General features: G+C 57.8%; 2 protein-coding genes across 5 annotated transcripts in view; one reads left to right on the plus strand and one right to left on the minus strand.

Moving 5' to 3' along the window:
• DNAI2 (dynein axonemal intermediate chain 2) overlaps positions 1-17,124 on the minus strand; it is a 105,054-nt gene that overhangs the window by 31,712 nt on the left and 56,218 nt on the right.
• RGS9 (regulator of G-protein signaling 9) overlaps positions 1-17,124 on the plus strand; it is a gene marked incomplete at its 3' end in the record, with an annotated part of 59,621 nt that overhangs the window by 18,294 nt on the left and 24,203 nt on the right. For 3 of the 4 annotated variants that reach the window (XM_018063883.1, XM_018063882.1, XM_018063880.1), the window contains 6 exon segments: positions 491-597; positions 784-835; positions 1,084-1,142; positions 2,605-2,681; positions 6,380-6,461; positions 9,800-9,871. In XM_018063883.1, the coding sequence (XP_017919372.1) occupies positions 491-597; positions 784-835; positions 1,084-1,142; positions 2,605-2,681; positions 6,380-6,461; positions 9,800-9,871 (449 nt within the window). 4 annotated transcript variants of the gene reach the window in all.

Consider the following 17,124-nt stretch of genomic DNA (forward strand, 5'->3'; position numbering starts at 1 on the left):
TCTGGAAGGAGATGATGCCTGTGAAGTGTGGAGGGGAGCTCGGAGGGTCTGGACCCGGGGTGCAGGCAGAGTCCAGCTTGGGGCAGAAGTCGACTGCCCCTTCCTGCCTCTCACGGGGTGAAGAAGGGTCTGTTGGTCACAGACACTCTCCCTGCTCCTGGGTTTCTCCAGACTCAATGGTGTTCTTCCAGGAAGTCCCCATCTATCACCCCTAACCTGGCCCCCATCAGCCCTGGGGTTCACTGGCTCCCCTCCAGAAGCACTGAGTTGTCACTGGGGCGACCAGGCTGGGGGACATTCTGGGACTGTCTCCTCAGCTGGTACTTGTCCACAGTGAAGGTCAGGAACCGCTGCTCCCACTTCTTGGCAAAAGTGCTGTGAGGATGGGGGTGCCCGTCCTGGCATCTGGGGTGCTGTGCGGGGGCGGGGCGGTGAGCTTCTGCCCTTGGCCCCTGCTCTTAACTTTCTTGTCTCACCTGCTCCTCCCCAGAGGCCCAGAACTTGGGCAACTTCATCGTCAAGTATGGCTACATTTACCCCCTGCAGGACCCCAAGAACCTCACTCTGAAGCCCGACAGCAGCCTCTATCGATTTCAGGTGAGCCTCGGCCTTGACCTGGGGTGTTGGTGGGGCGGGACGTCATCTGGAGCTGTAACTGGTTGGCTTCACGTCCTCCCAGAGCTTTAGAAACGGTGGCAGAGGTGGAGACATGTTTCAGGCTATGGGGCGGGGGGCCCGGGGCACACAGCCTGTGTCAGCCCGGCCCCCTGGTTTCTCTCGTAGACACCGTACTTCTGGCCCACCCAGCAGTGGCCGGCTGAAGACGTCGACTACGGTAAACCGCGCCCACCCCAGGCCCGGCGAGGGCTCCCCGTGCTGCCTAGCTGCACACTGCGTCTTGGTGGCGTCTGCGGCCGTCATGACCTTTTTTACTTCCGTCCTTGTCTGTGTCAGGAGTGGCTCCTGGGGGGGCGGGAGCGGGTCTGGGGGTGTCCTGTCTGCCACGCTGAGCACGGCAGCCTCGTGCATAGAGGGGTTTCGAAACGCGATGAGGGTGGAAAATGATGTCATTTTCTTTTCCAGCCATCTATCTGGCCAAGCGGAACATCAAGAAGAAAGGGATTTTAGAGCAATACGAGAAGGTGCGGAGACGCTTTCGAGTATAGGCGCTTGTGACTGAGTGCAGCGCAGCCGTGAGCTGCTTCCCCCGTCCCCCCGCTACTCCATTCGGGCGCTCGTCGCCCCTCCATCCCTCATCCTGCGTCCATCCATCGTCCGCCCATATGTTAATATTTGGAAGCAGCTGGGTGGAGTAAATTCTCCCCCACGTTGTGCTACGGTTTTCCTGCTGTCATTTAAGCCCTTGTCTCAGTAACTCCTGGGCCCACAGGAGTGACCACGTTCCTTTTTCTGTCCCCAAGTAAGAGGACTTAACGTGTGATAATGCACATTATAGGATGGACAGATTTTTTAAAAAACACCTTTTATTTTGTGGTGGAGTATAGCGGATTAATGCTGTTGGAATAGTCAGGTGGACTGTAAAGGGACCCAGCCGTATGTACACATGTGTCCATTCTCCCCCAGACTCCTCTGCCGTCCAGGCTGGCACACGACGCTGAGCAGAGTTCCCTGTGCTGGGCAGGAGGTCCTTGTTTATCCACTTTAAACAGAGCTGCGTGCACAGGTCCACCCCAGACTCCCTGACTACCCCTTCTTGGCATCCTCCCCACCGGCAGCCATAAGTTCCTTCTCTAAGTCTGCGAGTCTCTTTCTGTTTTGTAAACAAATTTCTTTGTATAATTTCTTTTTAGATTCCACATATAAGGGGTGTCATAGGCTGTTTCTGCTTCTCTGTCTGATTTACTTCACTCAGCATGACTATCTCTGGGTCCAGGATGGAGAGATTTGAACCTGAGTGTGAGAAGGGAAAACAGCAGTGCAGGCTTTTGTTTCGGGCAGAATAAGTCAGATTTCTCAGAGAACACACCCCAGTCCTCAGAAGGCTGGGTTTCTGGGCAGATGGCAACAATCTTGCTGTGTTTCCTTTTTGAAAGTGAGAGTATTAGTTGCCCAGTTGTGTCCAACTCTTTGGGACCCCATGGACTGTACCCCCCCAGGCTCCTCTGTCCATGAAATTCTCCAGGCAAGATCCTGGAGTGGCTTGCCATTCCCTTCTTCAGGGGATCTTCCCGACGCAGGGACTGAGCCCAGCTCTCCCACACTGCAGATTCTTTATTGTCTGAGCCGCCAGGGAAGCCCCAGACGCGTTTTCAGAAGGGCCAGCATCACGCAGTGTTAGGTGGTAGCTCAAGTGGGTTTGTGGTGCTCTGCTGTTGACTGTTAAGTTTCCACATTCTTCTCCACACAACTCCCATCTTCCTAATCAGACTAGGATACATTTATTAAAAAAAAATCCAAGCCCACCTGTGGCTTCTGTTGTGAAAGCTTGTTGAGGATTCGGCATCACCCTGCGAATGAGCGCCTTCACACAGCGGGGTGGGAGGGACGCTTGGCCAGGTCTCCTGGTTGACTTAGAGCTCCCTGCCCACTGCACACAGCAGAGCTCCTGAGGCTCAGCGTTCTCATTTTGTCTTCCTCCTCTAGGAAAACTACAATTTCTTGAACAAAAAAATCAACTACAAGTGGGACTTCATCATCATGCAGGCCAGAGAGCAGTGCCGGTGAGTTCGCGCTCACCCCGGTCCTCTGGTATCCCTTCGCCCTCCCTTCTTTCCTTGTTTCTTATGAAAAATGAGCTTTTATTGGGCGGCTGTGTGTTAAACAGCGGGCTAGGCGTAAGGAAGGGAGAGGCATCGTCCGGGGAGCTTGGCGGGCAAGCAGACAGGCCACGAGGCCTCAGTGAGTTGAGGCGCACGTTTGGGTTTGGAGAAAGAGCTGCAGAAAGAGCTGTGAGCCTGGAGGCAGCGGAAGGGGGTGCCCGGAGGAGGAGGGGGGGGCGCGTGGTGGGAGGACGGTGGGGGGGGCAGGGAGGGCGAGGAGCCGGGGTGGGGGGTGCCCGCCTGAAGCCGGAGCTGGCACAGAGAATGGCAGGAGTGAGGCTGGAGGTGTCAGCATCCAGGCTGGGAGAGGGTACTCTACTCAGCACTGCTGGATGGGGAGCAGCCTCAGTTCACACGTCATGAGCTCAAAGAAGCTTATCTTTTAAAAAAAAAAAAAATTTTATCAGAGTGTAGTTAGAGAAGGAAATGGCACCCACTCCAGTATTCTTGCCTGGGAAATTCTATGGCCAGGGAGCCAGGTGGGCTGCAGTCCACGGGGTTGCAAAGAGTCAGCACGACTGAGCGGCTCCACGGTAACTGTTGTGTTAGTTGGGTGTGTGGCAAAGTGCATCATCAGTCACACACGCGCGTGCCCAGTCCTTTTAGATTCTTTCCTCATGTGGCCAGTACAGAGTATCGGCTCCAGTTCCCCGTGCAGACAGTAGGTTCTTATTGGTTACCTAGTTTATACACGGTTGTGTGTGTCTGTCTTTTCTGATTAGCGGTTGTTACTGTACACAGATCATCTGGAAGCTTCGTGCTCCAAATGGCAACAGTTGTTTTACCTCTCAAGGACGTTTCTGTAGCTCTGGAATCGGGGACGGCTTAGTTGGAGGCTGTGAATCAGAGCCTCTCGTGAGGATGCAGTCACGAAACAGTCACACGAGTAGTCAGGAAGTAAATATAAAATGACGTGGGGTCATGAACTTTAAGGACACGGCTTGCGCACTCTCATGCAGAATCAGGGATGGCCCCTGTGGGGCTTTTAAAATCTGTCTACAGTTCTGAGGGCTTCCCAGGTGGCTCAGTGGTGAAGGATTCACCTGGAGTGCAGGAGACCCAGGTTTGATCCCCGGGTCGGGAAGGGCCCCTGGAGAAGGGCCTGGCAACCCGCTCTAGTATTCTTGCCTGGAAACCCCATGGACAGCGGAGCCTGGGGGACCACAGTCCAGGGGTCACAGAGAGTGGGACACTGCGGGCCTGAGCACGCACGGTTCGGTGACCCCCATCCACCCTGAGGGGGAGGGCTTGGCCTTCACCCCTTCCTCCCCTCGGGGTCTCTCCAGGAGGTCCCTTGGCCTTCATCGCAGCATCAGGCATCTCACCGCCTACAGGTGGTCGGAAGCTCTGAGGGCAAATACCACAGGGAAGGAGGGTGGCGGCTGCCCACTTCCATGGCCCAGCCTCAGAAGCTGCACAGGGCCGTCTTCCTGATGTGCTCTGTCGGTCAAAACAGCCGGAAAGCCTGCCCGGTCTCTGTGGGGGAGGACACAGACCCTCCTCACAGTGGGGGGACCCGCAGACAGATTTATAAGGTGCCACAGTGGCCACCCCGATCCTGCAAGCAGCACACGGAATGTGTCCCTAGGGCACACAGCGAAACTTGTGATTTTGTATTTATTTCATGACTCTTTCTCTAATATTTAGACCAGAAGCTCTTCAAGGGCAAGACACACATTTCTGTGTCACGCCGTTTGGAAATACCATTTACTGGGTGACTTAAACGGCAGACATTCATTTTCTCACAGGCCTGGAGGCGGGGAAGTCAGAGTTCACGGTTCTGCCAGGGTTTGGTTTCTGATGTTGCCTCTCTTCTCGGCTTGCAGATGACTGGCGGCCTTTTTGTTGGTGGGGGGGCGGTGGGGAGAGGAGAGAGGCTGTCCAATGTCTTCTGTTCCCGGGACACGAATCCTGTCCTAAGGGCCCCACCCACATGACCTCATCTAACTGCTTCTAAACTCTAAGTGCTTCTTAAAGGCCCTGCCTCCAGGTACTGTCACACTGGGAGCAAAGGCTTCAGCACGTGAATTTCCGGGGAGAGTTGCTAACATTCAGACCTTCACAGTCTGGTTCTCCCAGTGCTTGGATCAGAGTGGAGACCAATAAATACAACATAAATGACTGTGGGAATGAGTGAATGATTGATCGATTAAGGGACACTTTTGCTTTAAAGATAATAAAGTGACAAACTAAGATAATTCCCCGCTCACGGTTCTCTAGGAGCCCATTCTCCCCCAGTAAGCTCCGTCGCAGACAAGCAAAGCCAGGGAGGACACAGCAGTAAATCAACCCTCGACTGTATTTCCAGGGCTGCCAGCGTCATGGAAAGTTCCCAGTGCCCCAGGCCATCTGTGGTCCATCTGCCTGGCTAGTTAACCCAGTAGAAGACCCACTTAGGTTGGCAAGGGGACAGTGTTTATAGTTAACTTCTGGAGGAGGTTGCAAAGCACCCCACGGGGAGGGCCCTTCCTGCCCACCTTGCTCGCTGGGTGTTCTGAAGTTACTCAGACACGTGAGCTGGCACACGAACCCGCCGACCCAGTCTTGAGAGGGTGTGTGCGTCATCCTGCGTTGCCTGGGAGAACAGAGCCTCCCGGAGCAGAGCGCAGGTCGCCGTGGAAACGGTGCTGATGGGTCCACGGTGAGATAAGGAGCACGGCCTCATTTCCTACCTGTGATGGTGGGGGAGACTGCGATGGGAAGGAACACAAGTAACCTTTCCCAGGAATCAGCTAGGGGGCTCAGGAAAACTCTGACTTGGCATAAATTCTCTGAAGCCACAGAGTGGAAGAGATGCTGGAGAGAAGCCGGGACTCCCCGTGCAGGCTCTGGAGTTGCTGGCCGTCCCCTCCCTCGGATGTTGATGATGTTGTTTATCAGAGCAGGGAAAGTTCAGAAGCCGGGTGGGTGGATGTCAGCCCGGAAAGTCCTCCCTACTCCTGCAGGGGTGACGTGGGTGGGGATGGTCAGACCCTCAGCTGGTCATGGGGGCCTCGATCGCCTCACGCCCCGTGCTCCTGGGGGGAGCTGGACTCTGGGACCCATCCCCAGTTCAGGTCCCGCCTCTGCCTGCTGGTGGCCCCCATGACCCTCGGTGGGGGCTCAGCCTCTCTCTCTTCTTCAGTCCCTAGGCTGCAAGGTTAGGCTCGCTCACGGGGAGGATCTGATAAGTCAGTATGTGTAGAAGTTCTAAAAAAAAAAAAAAAAGTTCTGAGCAGGGAGCAGGGTACTCAGCACCTAAGTGTGGCAGTGAAGTTTGCTTTTTTCATCATCATCATTATTATTATGGCAAATACAGCTTATCTGGGCAGATCCGGAGAGTGGTCTGGAATGGGGTCCATCAGGAAAGGGGGGTCCATCAGGAAGGGGGTCCATCAGGAAGGGGGTCCATCAGGAAGGGGGGTCCATCAGGAAAGGGGGTGCACTAGGAAGGGGGTGCATCAGGAAAGGGGGTGCATCAGGAAGGGGGGTGCATCAGGAAGGGGGTCCACCAGGAAAGGGGGGTCCATCAGGAAAGGGGGTCCATCAGGAAGGGGGTCCATCAGTGAGCAAGGGATACGGCATCTTTCTGGCCTCCAACGTGGCTTGTGGCTTTCCAGGGCCGGGAAGGAGCGGAACCAAGTGGACCGATGCGTGCTGGACTGCCAGGAGAGGGCGTACTGGCTGGTGCAGCGGTGCCCTGTGAGTACCCTCTCCTGGCTCACCCGCCTCCTCGGACGCCTGCCTGCCCCACCCATACTCCCCACCCGCGTGCGGCTCATCTCTCTGGGCTGGAACTGAATCTGCAGGAGCTCAGTGTTGGCTCGCGTCCAGGAGCCTCTGGCTGGCAGAGGAAATTGACTAACTGGATGGAGTCTGCCCGCGGCCGCTCCGCTGGTGTCAGGATGGAGCGAAGTTCCCTAACGGAGGGACCGGAATGAGGCTGCCTTGTGTGAGGGCTGGGACGCGATGCCTTGGGAAAGGGGTATGAGAAGAAAACCTGCACTTCTCTGGGGCCCAGTGGTTAAGCCTCTGCTCCGGGTGCGGGGGCTTAGGTTCAGTCTCTTGTTGGGGAACTAAGATGCCACGCATTGCATGGTGCGGCCAAAAAATTAAAAGGAGAAGATGAGGAGAGAACTCGAGCCCAGGCCACACGGCACGCGTTGCGGAACCGGAGTCGCCTCGCGCTGGCCACGCCCCGGTTCCCGCGCCGCCTCTCCCTCCCTCGTCTGCGTCCGGTCCCGCTGGCGGGGGCGCGAGGAGGGGGTGCGCGTGTGCTCAGCCTGGGGGTTCGAGCGCGGGGCTCGGGGGCGTAAGAGGCCGAGAGAGACCCGCCGTGACGGCCACGTGCCCTCGTTCCGGGGAAGCCGGCCTCGCCCCGCAGCGCAGCCGAGGCGGTGTCTGCTCCCGCCTGCGCCGGACCCGGATCCCTGCAGGCGAAGGGATTCGGAGCAGTCAGCTGTCCAGAACCGCGCTCCTCCTCTTCCGGGAACCGAGTTCCCAGGACCAGCGTGACTGCGTCCCCCACGGTGTCCAAGCTCCTGGACTGTTTGAACTGGGAGCCCATCAGCGTTTGGCCGTTCCGCTCATTCTCTTTCTGGATTCAGAACAGAGAGCCCATACGCGTTCCACCCGCGAAGGCGTTGTTGAGGACGCGGTGCTGGCCTGGGCTCCGCGCTAGGCCTCATGCGATTTCTTCCTCCTTCAGAAAAAGCTTCGTCCTCTCTTTGGCTGTCTCGGGTCCTCCCTGCGGCACGCGGGGCCTTTGGGCGGCGTGTGGGAGCCAGCTCCCGACCGGGGGACGGAAGCCGGGCCCGTGCGTTGGGAGCGCGGAGTCTTGGGCGCGGGAGCAGCAGGCACGTCCCTGCGCGCACCTTCCTGCGTCACCTCTCGGCCCGGGTGGGAGGCACTGCAATTAGTCTCGTTTGCTGATGAGGGAGCAGAGCCCCAGGGCTGGTGCCGACTCCCTGTGAGAGCGGGCGCCCGGCTCTCCCTCCCGGAGCGCTCCTCTGCCTCCCACGACAGCGCCACGTGGTCTCACTGGACGCGCAAGGCCTTAGTCACCTCCTCAGGCATGAGAGCATCACGTGACTGCTGCTCAGAGGCGCCTGCCCCCTCGTGGGTGGCCCTGGGGAGCTGTGTTCAGAACGAGGCCCGATGTGAAAGCACACGTGAACAGGCGTGAGCACATGTGAACAGACATGAGCTCACATGAGCACACGTGAAAGACATGAGCACACACGAGCAGACGTGAACAGATGTGAGCACACACGAACAGACGTGAACAGGCGTGAGCACACGTGAAAGACGCAAGCAGATGCGGGCAGACATCAACAGCGTGAGCACATGTGAACAGACATGAGCACACGTGAACAGATGTGAACAGACGTGAGCAGACACGAAGCCGCTCTCACACCCTGGCCCCCTCCCGGCTGCCCCTCTCCATCGGAACTGGACCAGGGTGTCCCTGAATCTCTTCTCCCCGAGTTTTTCTAAAACTCTCAGCCTCTCGGTGGCCTGGAGCTTTGGGATGAGGGCCGCGTCTTGTCTGAGGAGCATCCGCTTTGAAGGTCTATCTTGGGCGGGGATGGAGCGATCTGACTGACAGGCCAGCAGCCCAGGCCGTCAGACGGTCTCCGGGAGCACTCATCGAGAGCGTCCCCCCTGGGCTGCACACAGCTGGGCGGCTCCCCATCTGCTGACGGCCACCGCTGCCCGTTTCCTGTGCCCTGACGTCAGCTCTGAGGGGTCTCCATTCCAGCTGCCTCTGGGGTCCCAGAAACTGCATCAGAGTGTGGGTCAAGTGTGTGTGTGTGTGTGAGAGAGAGAGAGAGAGAGAGAGAGAGAGAGTGTGTAAGACTGTTTTCTTTCTCCCGGGGATGGGAGTTCCCAGATGGTTGCCTGCACCAAACAAACAGAGGAAGTGAGAGACCTGAATCGCTGGCCCGGAGGAGTTCAGAGCTGGGGCAGGACTGGCCGGGGAGGCGGCCTGGTGGAGGCGGCAGAGCCGGAGACCAGCTCTGAGCCCGGCCTCTCCACCGTGATCTCAGGGTGGACACGAGGCCTTGCCTGGTGACAGCGACCCTCCGTTGTGAGCGTCCATCGTGCTAAATCCTACAAGAACCAGACAGACAGGAGGGGTCATCTCTGGTTCTCAGCACAGAGAGAAGTCGTTTCCAAGATCCTCCCCCTAGCTGGGGGACGGCAGGATCCAGATCAGAACTTCTGGGTGCTTGACTGAAGCCTGGACTCTCCAGAGCAGTGAACCGTGGAGCGCAGCAGTTGGGAGGCCCCTGTGCCAGTCCCATGAACTCTGATCCAGTCTGCGTGTTAATCCATCCACCCATCCACCCCCCCGCCCACCCATCCATCCACCCCACATCCACCCACCCACCCAACCTCCCATCCTTCCATCCATCCACCCATCTATTTATTTATCCATCTATCCACCCAGTCCCTTGGACTGCAAGGAGATCAAACCAGTCCATCCTAAAGGAAATCAACCCTGAATATTCACTGGAAGGACTGATGCTGAAGCTCCAATGTTTTGGCCACCTGATACAAAGAGGCCGACTCAGTAGAAAAGACCCTGATGCTGGGAAAGATGGAAGGCCAAAGGAGAAGAGGGTGGCAGAGGATGAGATGGTTAGACAGCATCACTGACTCAATGGATGTGCATCTGAGCAAACTCCGGGCGATAGTGGAGGACAGAGGAGCCTGGAGTGCTGCAGTCCGTGGGTCACAGAGTCAGACCTGACTTAGTGACTGAACCACAACCACCACCCACCCACCCACCCATCCACCCATCCGTCCATCCACCCTCCCTCCCTTCCTCTGGGGATGCTATGGTGGACCCCAGAGGAAGGGGAAGGCGCCCCCCCCCAATCTGGGGAACCTTACATACCCCTGTAGCTCCCCACAGATTGGGCCACAACCCTCAGCTTGGTCTCACGATGGGCAGCTTGGCCAGAATCCAAAGTTGATCAGAAACTGGAGACTCTCCCTGCAGTGGTCCTTACACTGATTTTTTCCTCATTCAGCCAGGAGTGAACAATGTGCTGGACTACGGCCTGGACCGAGTGACTAACCCAAATGAAGACCAGGTAAGCCAGGTCAGTCTCTGCTGCGCATGCTGGGCGAGGCCTGGGCCCAGGGGTCTTAGGCTGGGCAGGTGGCCGCGTGTCGTTGTCTGTCTGTGTCTGTAGGGTAGGGTAGCGGAGCCTCTGCCCTGAGACGGCCCGGGAGAGGAGGCCTGTGCACACCGTGGCGTCAGAGACGGGAGGCCAGGGCAGGGGTTCTGGTCAGGAGAGTGGGCGTGGGCAGGCCAGGGCAATGGTGTCTAATGGTTGGTTTTCGGACTCCTGAATCACTTCCCTCTTTGAAAGTCTGATGAAACTTATCAACCCGTGTCAGCCAGAGAGCCACAGGCAGGCCTTTTGCACGCCGCTTCCACCAGTTCCCTTCCCCCTCAAAGACAGTAGGCCCCAGGCTTACAACCCTTGAGCCAACTTTCGGCTTAAACCTTAATCCACACGACAGGACCTGGTCCCTCCACTTTCTTTTGCATCTCAGTCGGGTGGGATCTTTGCTTTTTTTTTTTAAAGGACCCCTTTCCCCAATAGGCCACCGCTGATGATGAACTGTTTCCTATGATGGGTTTTTATTTAAGGAAATGTGGTTCAGAAGCTGCTGAGACAGAGGGCACCCCGATTAGGGTTTCCCAGGCATGGCACAGTTATTTGGGGCAGATAGTTCTGTGGGGCTATCCTGTGCCTTGTGGGGTGATCCGCACCCCTGGCCTCTCCCACCGGATATCTGTAGCTCCGAGCATCTCCCTGACGCCTCCCGGTCCTGACGATCCAAAGTGTCTCCAGACATCATCTGGTGGCCTTGGGAGCCAAGACTGTCCAGGCTGAGAACACAGGTCCCAGCAAACCAGCCTATCCCCACTTATACTAGCTGTGGACGGCTCCCTTGCTCTCTGTCCACCGCTGAATTTGGCAGCAAGCAGCCAGGGGCCTTGTTAGCCTCGTGTGTCACCTGTAAGCCTCGGCGGTCCCTGGAAATGCTGGCAGGAAGTCTGACCTGTATTCTTAGCCCACGGGGACCCCCACCAGTGCGTACAGGTTTTGGCTGGGGTCCACATGGAGGGCGTCCATACGCAGAGGACACCCCAGGGACTCCGCTGGGCCCCCTGCCCCTAATTCAGAGCCCCCCTCCCTTGATACATGTCTGGCACCGTCAGCGGCTTTTTCCACATTCCCTGCGTCGGATGACAGATAATTGCCCAGGCCTTGGTTGCCATGGAAACAGCATCATCAAGGAAAATACTGAAGAGGGCTGGGAGATTTGCTCTTTTGTGGATGCTGGCAGCTCCGGACACCTGTGTGGCCTGGAGGAGGGGGTGTGGAGGGGAGGCCCCCACTCAGCCCGACCAGCCACACACCGCACACGTGTGTGTGCATGTGTGCCTGTGTGTACCTGGGTACCGTGTCCGTGTCTTTCTGTGTGTGTGGTGTGTGGATATGCATGTCTCTGTGTGGATATTGTATGTACGTGTATGCATTTTATGAATATATGCATGTGCATATGTTCACATTATATGTGCACATGTGTCTGTGTGTGTGTATTATGTATGCGTGTGGCTGTATGTGTGCATGCACATGCACGTGCATGTGTGCGTGTGTGTTGGGTGTGGATTGTGTGGATGTATGTGTGTCTCTGTGTGTGTGTGTGTTGCATGTGTGCGTGCATGCATGTGTATCGAGTGTGTGTGTGTCTGGCAGAGGCGGGCCCTCTGGCTCTGGCCATGGCAGGATGGCTGAGATGCTGAGTGAGCGGCCTCACAGGGGTGCTCTAAGGGTGACTCCCTGGGGTGGCCAGCCCCTCCTGGCTGAGGCAGGGCCCTCAGGGCCTCTTTCTGGGCAAAGGCAGGCGACGCACTCCTCCCGGAGCCCAGGCCGAGGCTGGGGAGGCTGCGGCCGCGGTGCCGGGGGCGGGGGCGCCGAGGGGTGGGGGGCCGGGGGGGCACCGGTGGGCGTCGTAGCTGAGCACCCACTGTCTATCTGTCTCTCTCCCACCAGCTGCCCTCCTCTGTCTGCACCCGGGCTGCCCTGGCGCCTTAAGAAGAAGAAAGACTTGAAACTCTCCCACTCGCAAGCCCGCCCCCGGCCCTCCCCCCGGGCCCAGGGCGGGGGTGTGTGTGCCCCGGCCTGCAGCTGGACCCAGGGTCCCTGCTTGTCTGGCCCGAGCGCAGGGTGCAGGGAGCGGGCAGCGTGGCCCGGGGGCTGGGTCGGACTTCTGCCTCGATTCAGAGACCGTCTCCCTGCACTGGTCTGAAGAGGGCTCATTGCTGGCAGTTCGTAAATTCTTGGAAAGACCTCTCTTCCTTAAACAGAGGCAGACGACCCAGAAACTGTAAACACCCTGGAGAGAGGGCAGAGGCTGGGGTTTGGCAGGTGCCCGGGGCCCTGGGGGACCGCGTGCCTCAGGCTGGTGGCCACGGGGGCTGCCCAGCCTGAGGAGGAGCCGACCGGAGTGGGGTGGCCCAGGGAGCGGGTCCTCTTGGTCCCGCCGCCCCGGCGGGTGGGGTGCCCTAATCTCAGAGAGCACCTGTCCCCACGGGGAGCAGGCTGAGTGGCGGCCCGCCCCAGCCTGGCTGTGGGCAGTGGTGCCGGGGCCGCCCCCCAGACTCCAGCAGGGTCTCCAGGTCGTTGTGTGAGGAGGGCCGGTGGGAGCTCTGACATCAGGGTGAGGCCCCCTCCCCGCTTCTGCAGTTGTGTCATCTCGGACAAGCTGTGGCTCAGGCAAGCTCTAGAGCTCAAAGCCTCAGTTTCCTCGTCTGTAAAATGGGAATAAGGAGAGTGCCTCCTTCAGGGGCTGAGCGAGGTCATTGATGCCAAGCGTCTGGAGTGGGAGCGGCGCGTGCGCACACTGGCCGCAGCGGTGCCCACTGCTGTCATGACCCTCTCTCTGCTGCCCGAGGGGAATCTGTGGGGCCTGGAGACCCTCGGCCCTGTCTGGGGGGCTCTCCCTCACCCCAGGTGTCCCCGTTCATCCTCCTTTCTTCTCATCCTTCTGCCCTGACTGTTGGCAGCGGAGGCAGGCACACGCCAGCCCCACCACCCTGCCTGGCCCCGTGGACGGCTGCGGAGAACAGCGCCGCCGTCCATACCGGCAGCCACTCCGGCCTTTGGGGGAAGGGCAGACACGTGGCTCCACAGTCACGGGCTGTGCCCTGCGGAGCTCCGGCCAGGAGCCCTCCGTGAGCAACACCCCTCGCTCCGTGTGTCCCCGCCAACTGGGGACAGACGGCTGTCTTCCTCCGGCTCCTATGTGACCTGCGGTGGCTGGGGTATCCCTGGGTGCCGCGCCCCAGGGGCTCCGTGTGGACTCCGTGAGCGGCTCGTGATGCGGAAGCTCTGGCGTCTGTGTTCACAGTTGGGGGCACAGGCACAGGGGGTGGGCTGCCTGTCCCACCAGACACACTCTCAGGGCTGGTGAAGCCCGGTGAGAGCTGACGGGCCCCCAGCCCCTCGGGGTCTTGTTGATGAGTCCCAGTGTCCGCTGCACGGCTTCTGGAGGCTTCGCTGGAGTTTATTCTCTTCTCCCAGCAGCGTGGTGAGAGAGGTCACGCCCGTTCCGTTTTGCGGAGAGACTGAGCCGTCTGCCCAGGCCGGGCCAGCCGGGGGTCGTGTGGGTCCGCACGGTTCTGTAGCCGCTGCCCCTCTGGGCACCGCCTCCCCATCCCCAGCCGCACCCTGCGGTCCTGCGCCCGGCGCCCCCTCATGGCAGGGTCTGTGCTCAGGCCCCCAGCTCTACGCTCAGCAGGCCCGCGCTTGCCCTGATGCTCTGCTGTTCTAGAACCTTCTCTAGGTCCCTGGTCCCCTGGAAGCTGTGCGGTCAGTCCCGCCCCCATCGGGAAGCACACTGCGGGACAAGGACTCCTTCCGACGCTCACAGCCTCGGACTCTCGTCTCCTTGGACGGCTGGCCACCCCCTTCTCTTTTCTGGTCCGCTTTGCCTGAACCGCTTCCGCTCTCGGATTTCCCGGTTTCCGGCTTTTGACTTCCTCTGCTCTCACCCCTGGGCCCGTGTTCCCGGCGTCCCTGGGGTCCTCCCCACCTTATGTTTCACTCTGCTGCTTGCCCGGGCCTCACCTCTGTTTCTGCACAGATACCTGCCTGATTGCCTGTCCCCAGGGTCGCTGCTCATCCCTCCCTGGGGTTGCCCAGCCTCTGCCCCGGTCACCCCAGGGCACGACCTTGAGCCCTCCTGCCCTGGACCATCGTCTGCAGCCTGCATCTGGGTCTCAGGGCCGGCACGCGGGCCACAGGGCTGTGTGTAAACAGGCTTTGGACGTGTCCCTATTTGGGCAACTCTGGAAAAATCCCAAGTCAGAATCCGGGGAATGCGGAGAATGCTAAGATTCCTTGGGTGGGGTGCTCCTCCTGTGACAGCGTCCTCCCTGGGCTGAGGAATGAAGAGGTGACTTCACTCCTGGAGGGCCAGCTGTGGAGACAGTGGGGTTTGTGCGTGCCTTCCAGGGCGCAAGACATGTCTATCTCTAGTCTTACCATGAGATGGCTTTCTCAGAGCTGCTTAGAAATGTGTGTGTGTGCTTTTTACTGGGATATCCTGGTGGCCCAGATGGTAAAGAGTCTGCCTGCAATGTGGGAGACCCGGGTTCGATCCCTCTGTTGGAAAGATCCCCTGGAGAAGGAAATGGCAACCCACTCCAGTGCTTTGCAATAACTGCACTTTGATTAAATGTTTCTTATGACCTTTCCTGCTTCCCTGGGGGCTCAGAGGGAAAGAACCCAGTTGCCAGTGCAGGAGACTTGCAGGAGACGCAGGTTTGATCCCTGGGTCGGGAAGATCCCCTGAAGGAGGAGTGGTAGCCCACTCCAGAATTCCTGCCTGGAGAATCCCATGGACGGAGGAGCCTGGTGGGCTGCAGTCCACGGGGTTGCAGAGTCAGACATGGCTTAGCGACTGAGCGCACACAGGCTCGGCCTTTTCCGTATTGATAGTGACCATCATATTGGTAGGTCTGTGAGGCTTAACAAAATGCAGGAAGCCCAGTTAGGTTTAGATTTCACGTGAGCAGCAGATCCCTCTGTTGGTGTCCCCGGTATTGCCTGGGCATCCTGATTTGCCTCCTGACTGGGGCTAAAGTGGTACCTGCACACTCTTGGCAGAAGCATCTGAGCCATCAGCAGCAGCCAGTGCTTAGGGTCCCGCCCCACGCCCGTCACTCCGGATTATGTCACTCAGTCCCCTTTTCTGTCCCTCTTTACACATGAGAAAGCAGAGGCTTTCAGATGCCAGGTAACTTATCCAGAGTCAGGTAGCCAAGAAGTGACAGAACCGGGATTTTGACCTTTCTGACCCAGAAGGTCAATACTCTTTTAATGACCCCCATCCTGTCAAATTCTCTCTCTGTCTTTTCAGAGAAGTTCAGAACCTCTCCCCTACTGCCAAGATACACACTCTCCAGACAGGGGAGAGACTCCCTGTATGTTAGCCTAGAGAAGGCAGGTCCCATGGACAGAGGGTTGTTTTTTTTTAATGATAATTTTTTTTTTTTTTTAATAGTTGGGCTTCCCAGGTGGCGCTAGTGGCAAAGAACCTGCCTGTCAATGCAGGAGACATGAGAGACGTGGTTTCTGTCCCTGGGTCGGGAAGATGCCCTGGAGAAGGAAATGACAACCCACTCCAATATTCTTGCCTACAGCTTCCCACGGACAGAGGAGCCTGGTGGGCTGTGGTCCATGGGGTCGCAAAGAGTCAGAGACGGCTGAAGCGGCTCAGCAGGCGCGCAGCAGCGTGACAGTGTTGATTCTATGCTGAGCGACGAAGTGAGCCAGCGCACCTGTGTCCCCTCCCTCCCTCCGCCCCACGGTGGACATCAGTTTTTAAAGTTAGGAATAAACGCTGACGTCCATGCGGGTGGTCCAGGGTGGAGGTGGACAAGCTCTTAGACCCCAGGGAACCCGCTGCAGTCCGATTCCCAGGAGATCACTGGTAGTTTGGGGGAACCAGAAAGCCCACAGCAAGCCCAGCGCCCTGAAAGGATAGTGAAGTCAAGAAGGGAATTAAAATATAAAAAAGTTTAACACCCTGAAGACCGAGAGAGTGGCCCCAGAAACAGCAGGTATTAGGCCGAACTGAGACCACACAGTAGACTAGAAGTGAGTGTGCTTATGGCCGGAGCTGTGTGAGGACGGCTCCCGGGGCCCAGAGACCGTGGGCAGGCTGGGCTGCGCGTCTCGTCCGCCACTGCCCACACAGGGCGCAGGGCCAGAACAGTGGCTCATCCTGGGGCCTGGGCACCGAGGGAGGGTGTCTGAGGCCCTGCCCGCCGGGCACCCGAGCGCAGTTGCAGTCGTTACCAACGTCAGTGTGTCCAGGCTCCAGCCTTGCTGAGATATTGGCGTTATTACGTGTGCAGGTTTCAGGGGTACAGTGTGTGGTTAGATGCGAATAGATACGGCAAAGTGAGTTCCACCGCTGATTCACACCTCCACCCTTGACTTTGTGGTGAAACAGTTAAGATCTGTGCTGTGCCCAACATGGAATACAGCACCGTTAATATGGTCGCCGGGCTGTGGGCTGGATCCTAGGTCTTCCTTCTCTTGCAGCTGGGAGTGTGTTTTACCGTCATTTGTGTTAATTAAGGAGTCAGGCGGGTGTGTGCTTCCTCTTGGGTGGGGGCTCTCGCATTCTCTTCTGTTTTCTGGTTTCGTTTGTGTTTTCTGGTTTCTTTCTGTTTTTTTTTTTTTTTTTTTTTTTTTTTTTTTTTTTATTGGAGTGTAGCTGGTTTACAGTGCTGTGTTAGCCTCAGGTTTACAGCGAAGTGAATCAGGTAAATATACACACGTCTCCTCTTTTCTGGGTTCTTTTGCCACTCCAGCCTGCTGAGTAGAGTTCCTGTGCTGAGCAGCAGGCCCTTGTTCTTCATCTGTTTTATGTGAAGTCGTGTCTCGTGGCTGGACAGGGGCAGCCCGTTCGGCACTAGCCTCAGTCTCAGGGCAAGCGAGGAACAGGTGAAGAGAACACACCATTTTCCCATTCTCCTGGGTCACTGCTCAGACTTGTTTGTTTTTGAACAGCCCTTTTTCAGCCTTTCTTGCTGTGGTCCTGTTTTCTCCTGGCCACTCTGTGCTTCATGTGGGATCTTAGCTCTCTGACCGGGGATGGAACCCGAGCCCTCTGCAGTGGAAGCGCAGCCTTAGCCACCGGACCACCAGGGAAACCCCACTTCTCCGCTTGCCAAGGTCACATCCGGGTTTGAATCCTGGTTCAGCCAGTTACCAACCAGGAGATGTCAGAACCTTGGTTTCCGAAAATTAGAATAATAAAA

Source organism: Capra hircus, chromosome 19 (assembly GCF_001704415.2).
Source record: "Capra hircus breed San Clemente chromosome 19, ASM170441v1, whole genome shotgun sequence".
Taxonomy (NCBI): domain Eukaryota; kingdom Metazoa; phylum Chordata; class Mammalia; order Artiodactyla; family Bovidae; genus Capra; species Capra hircus.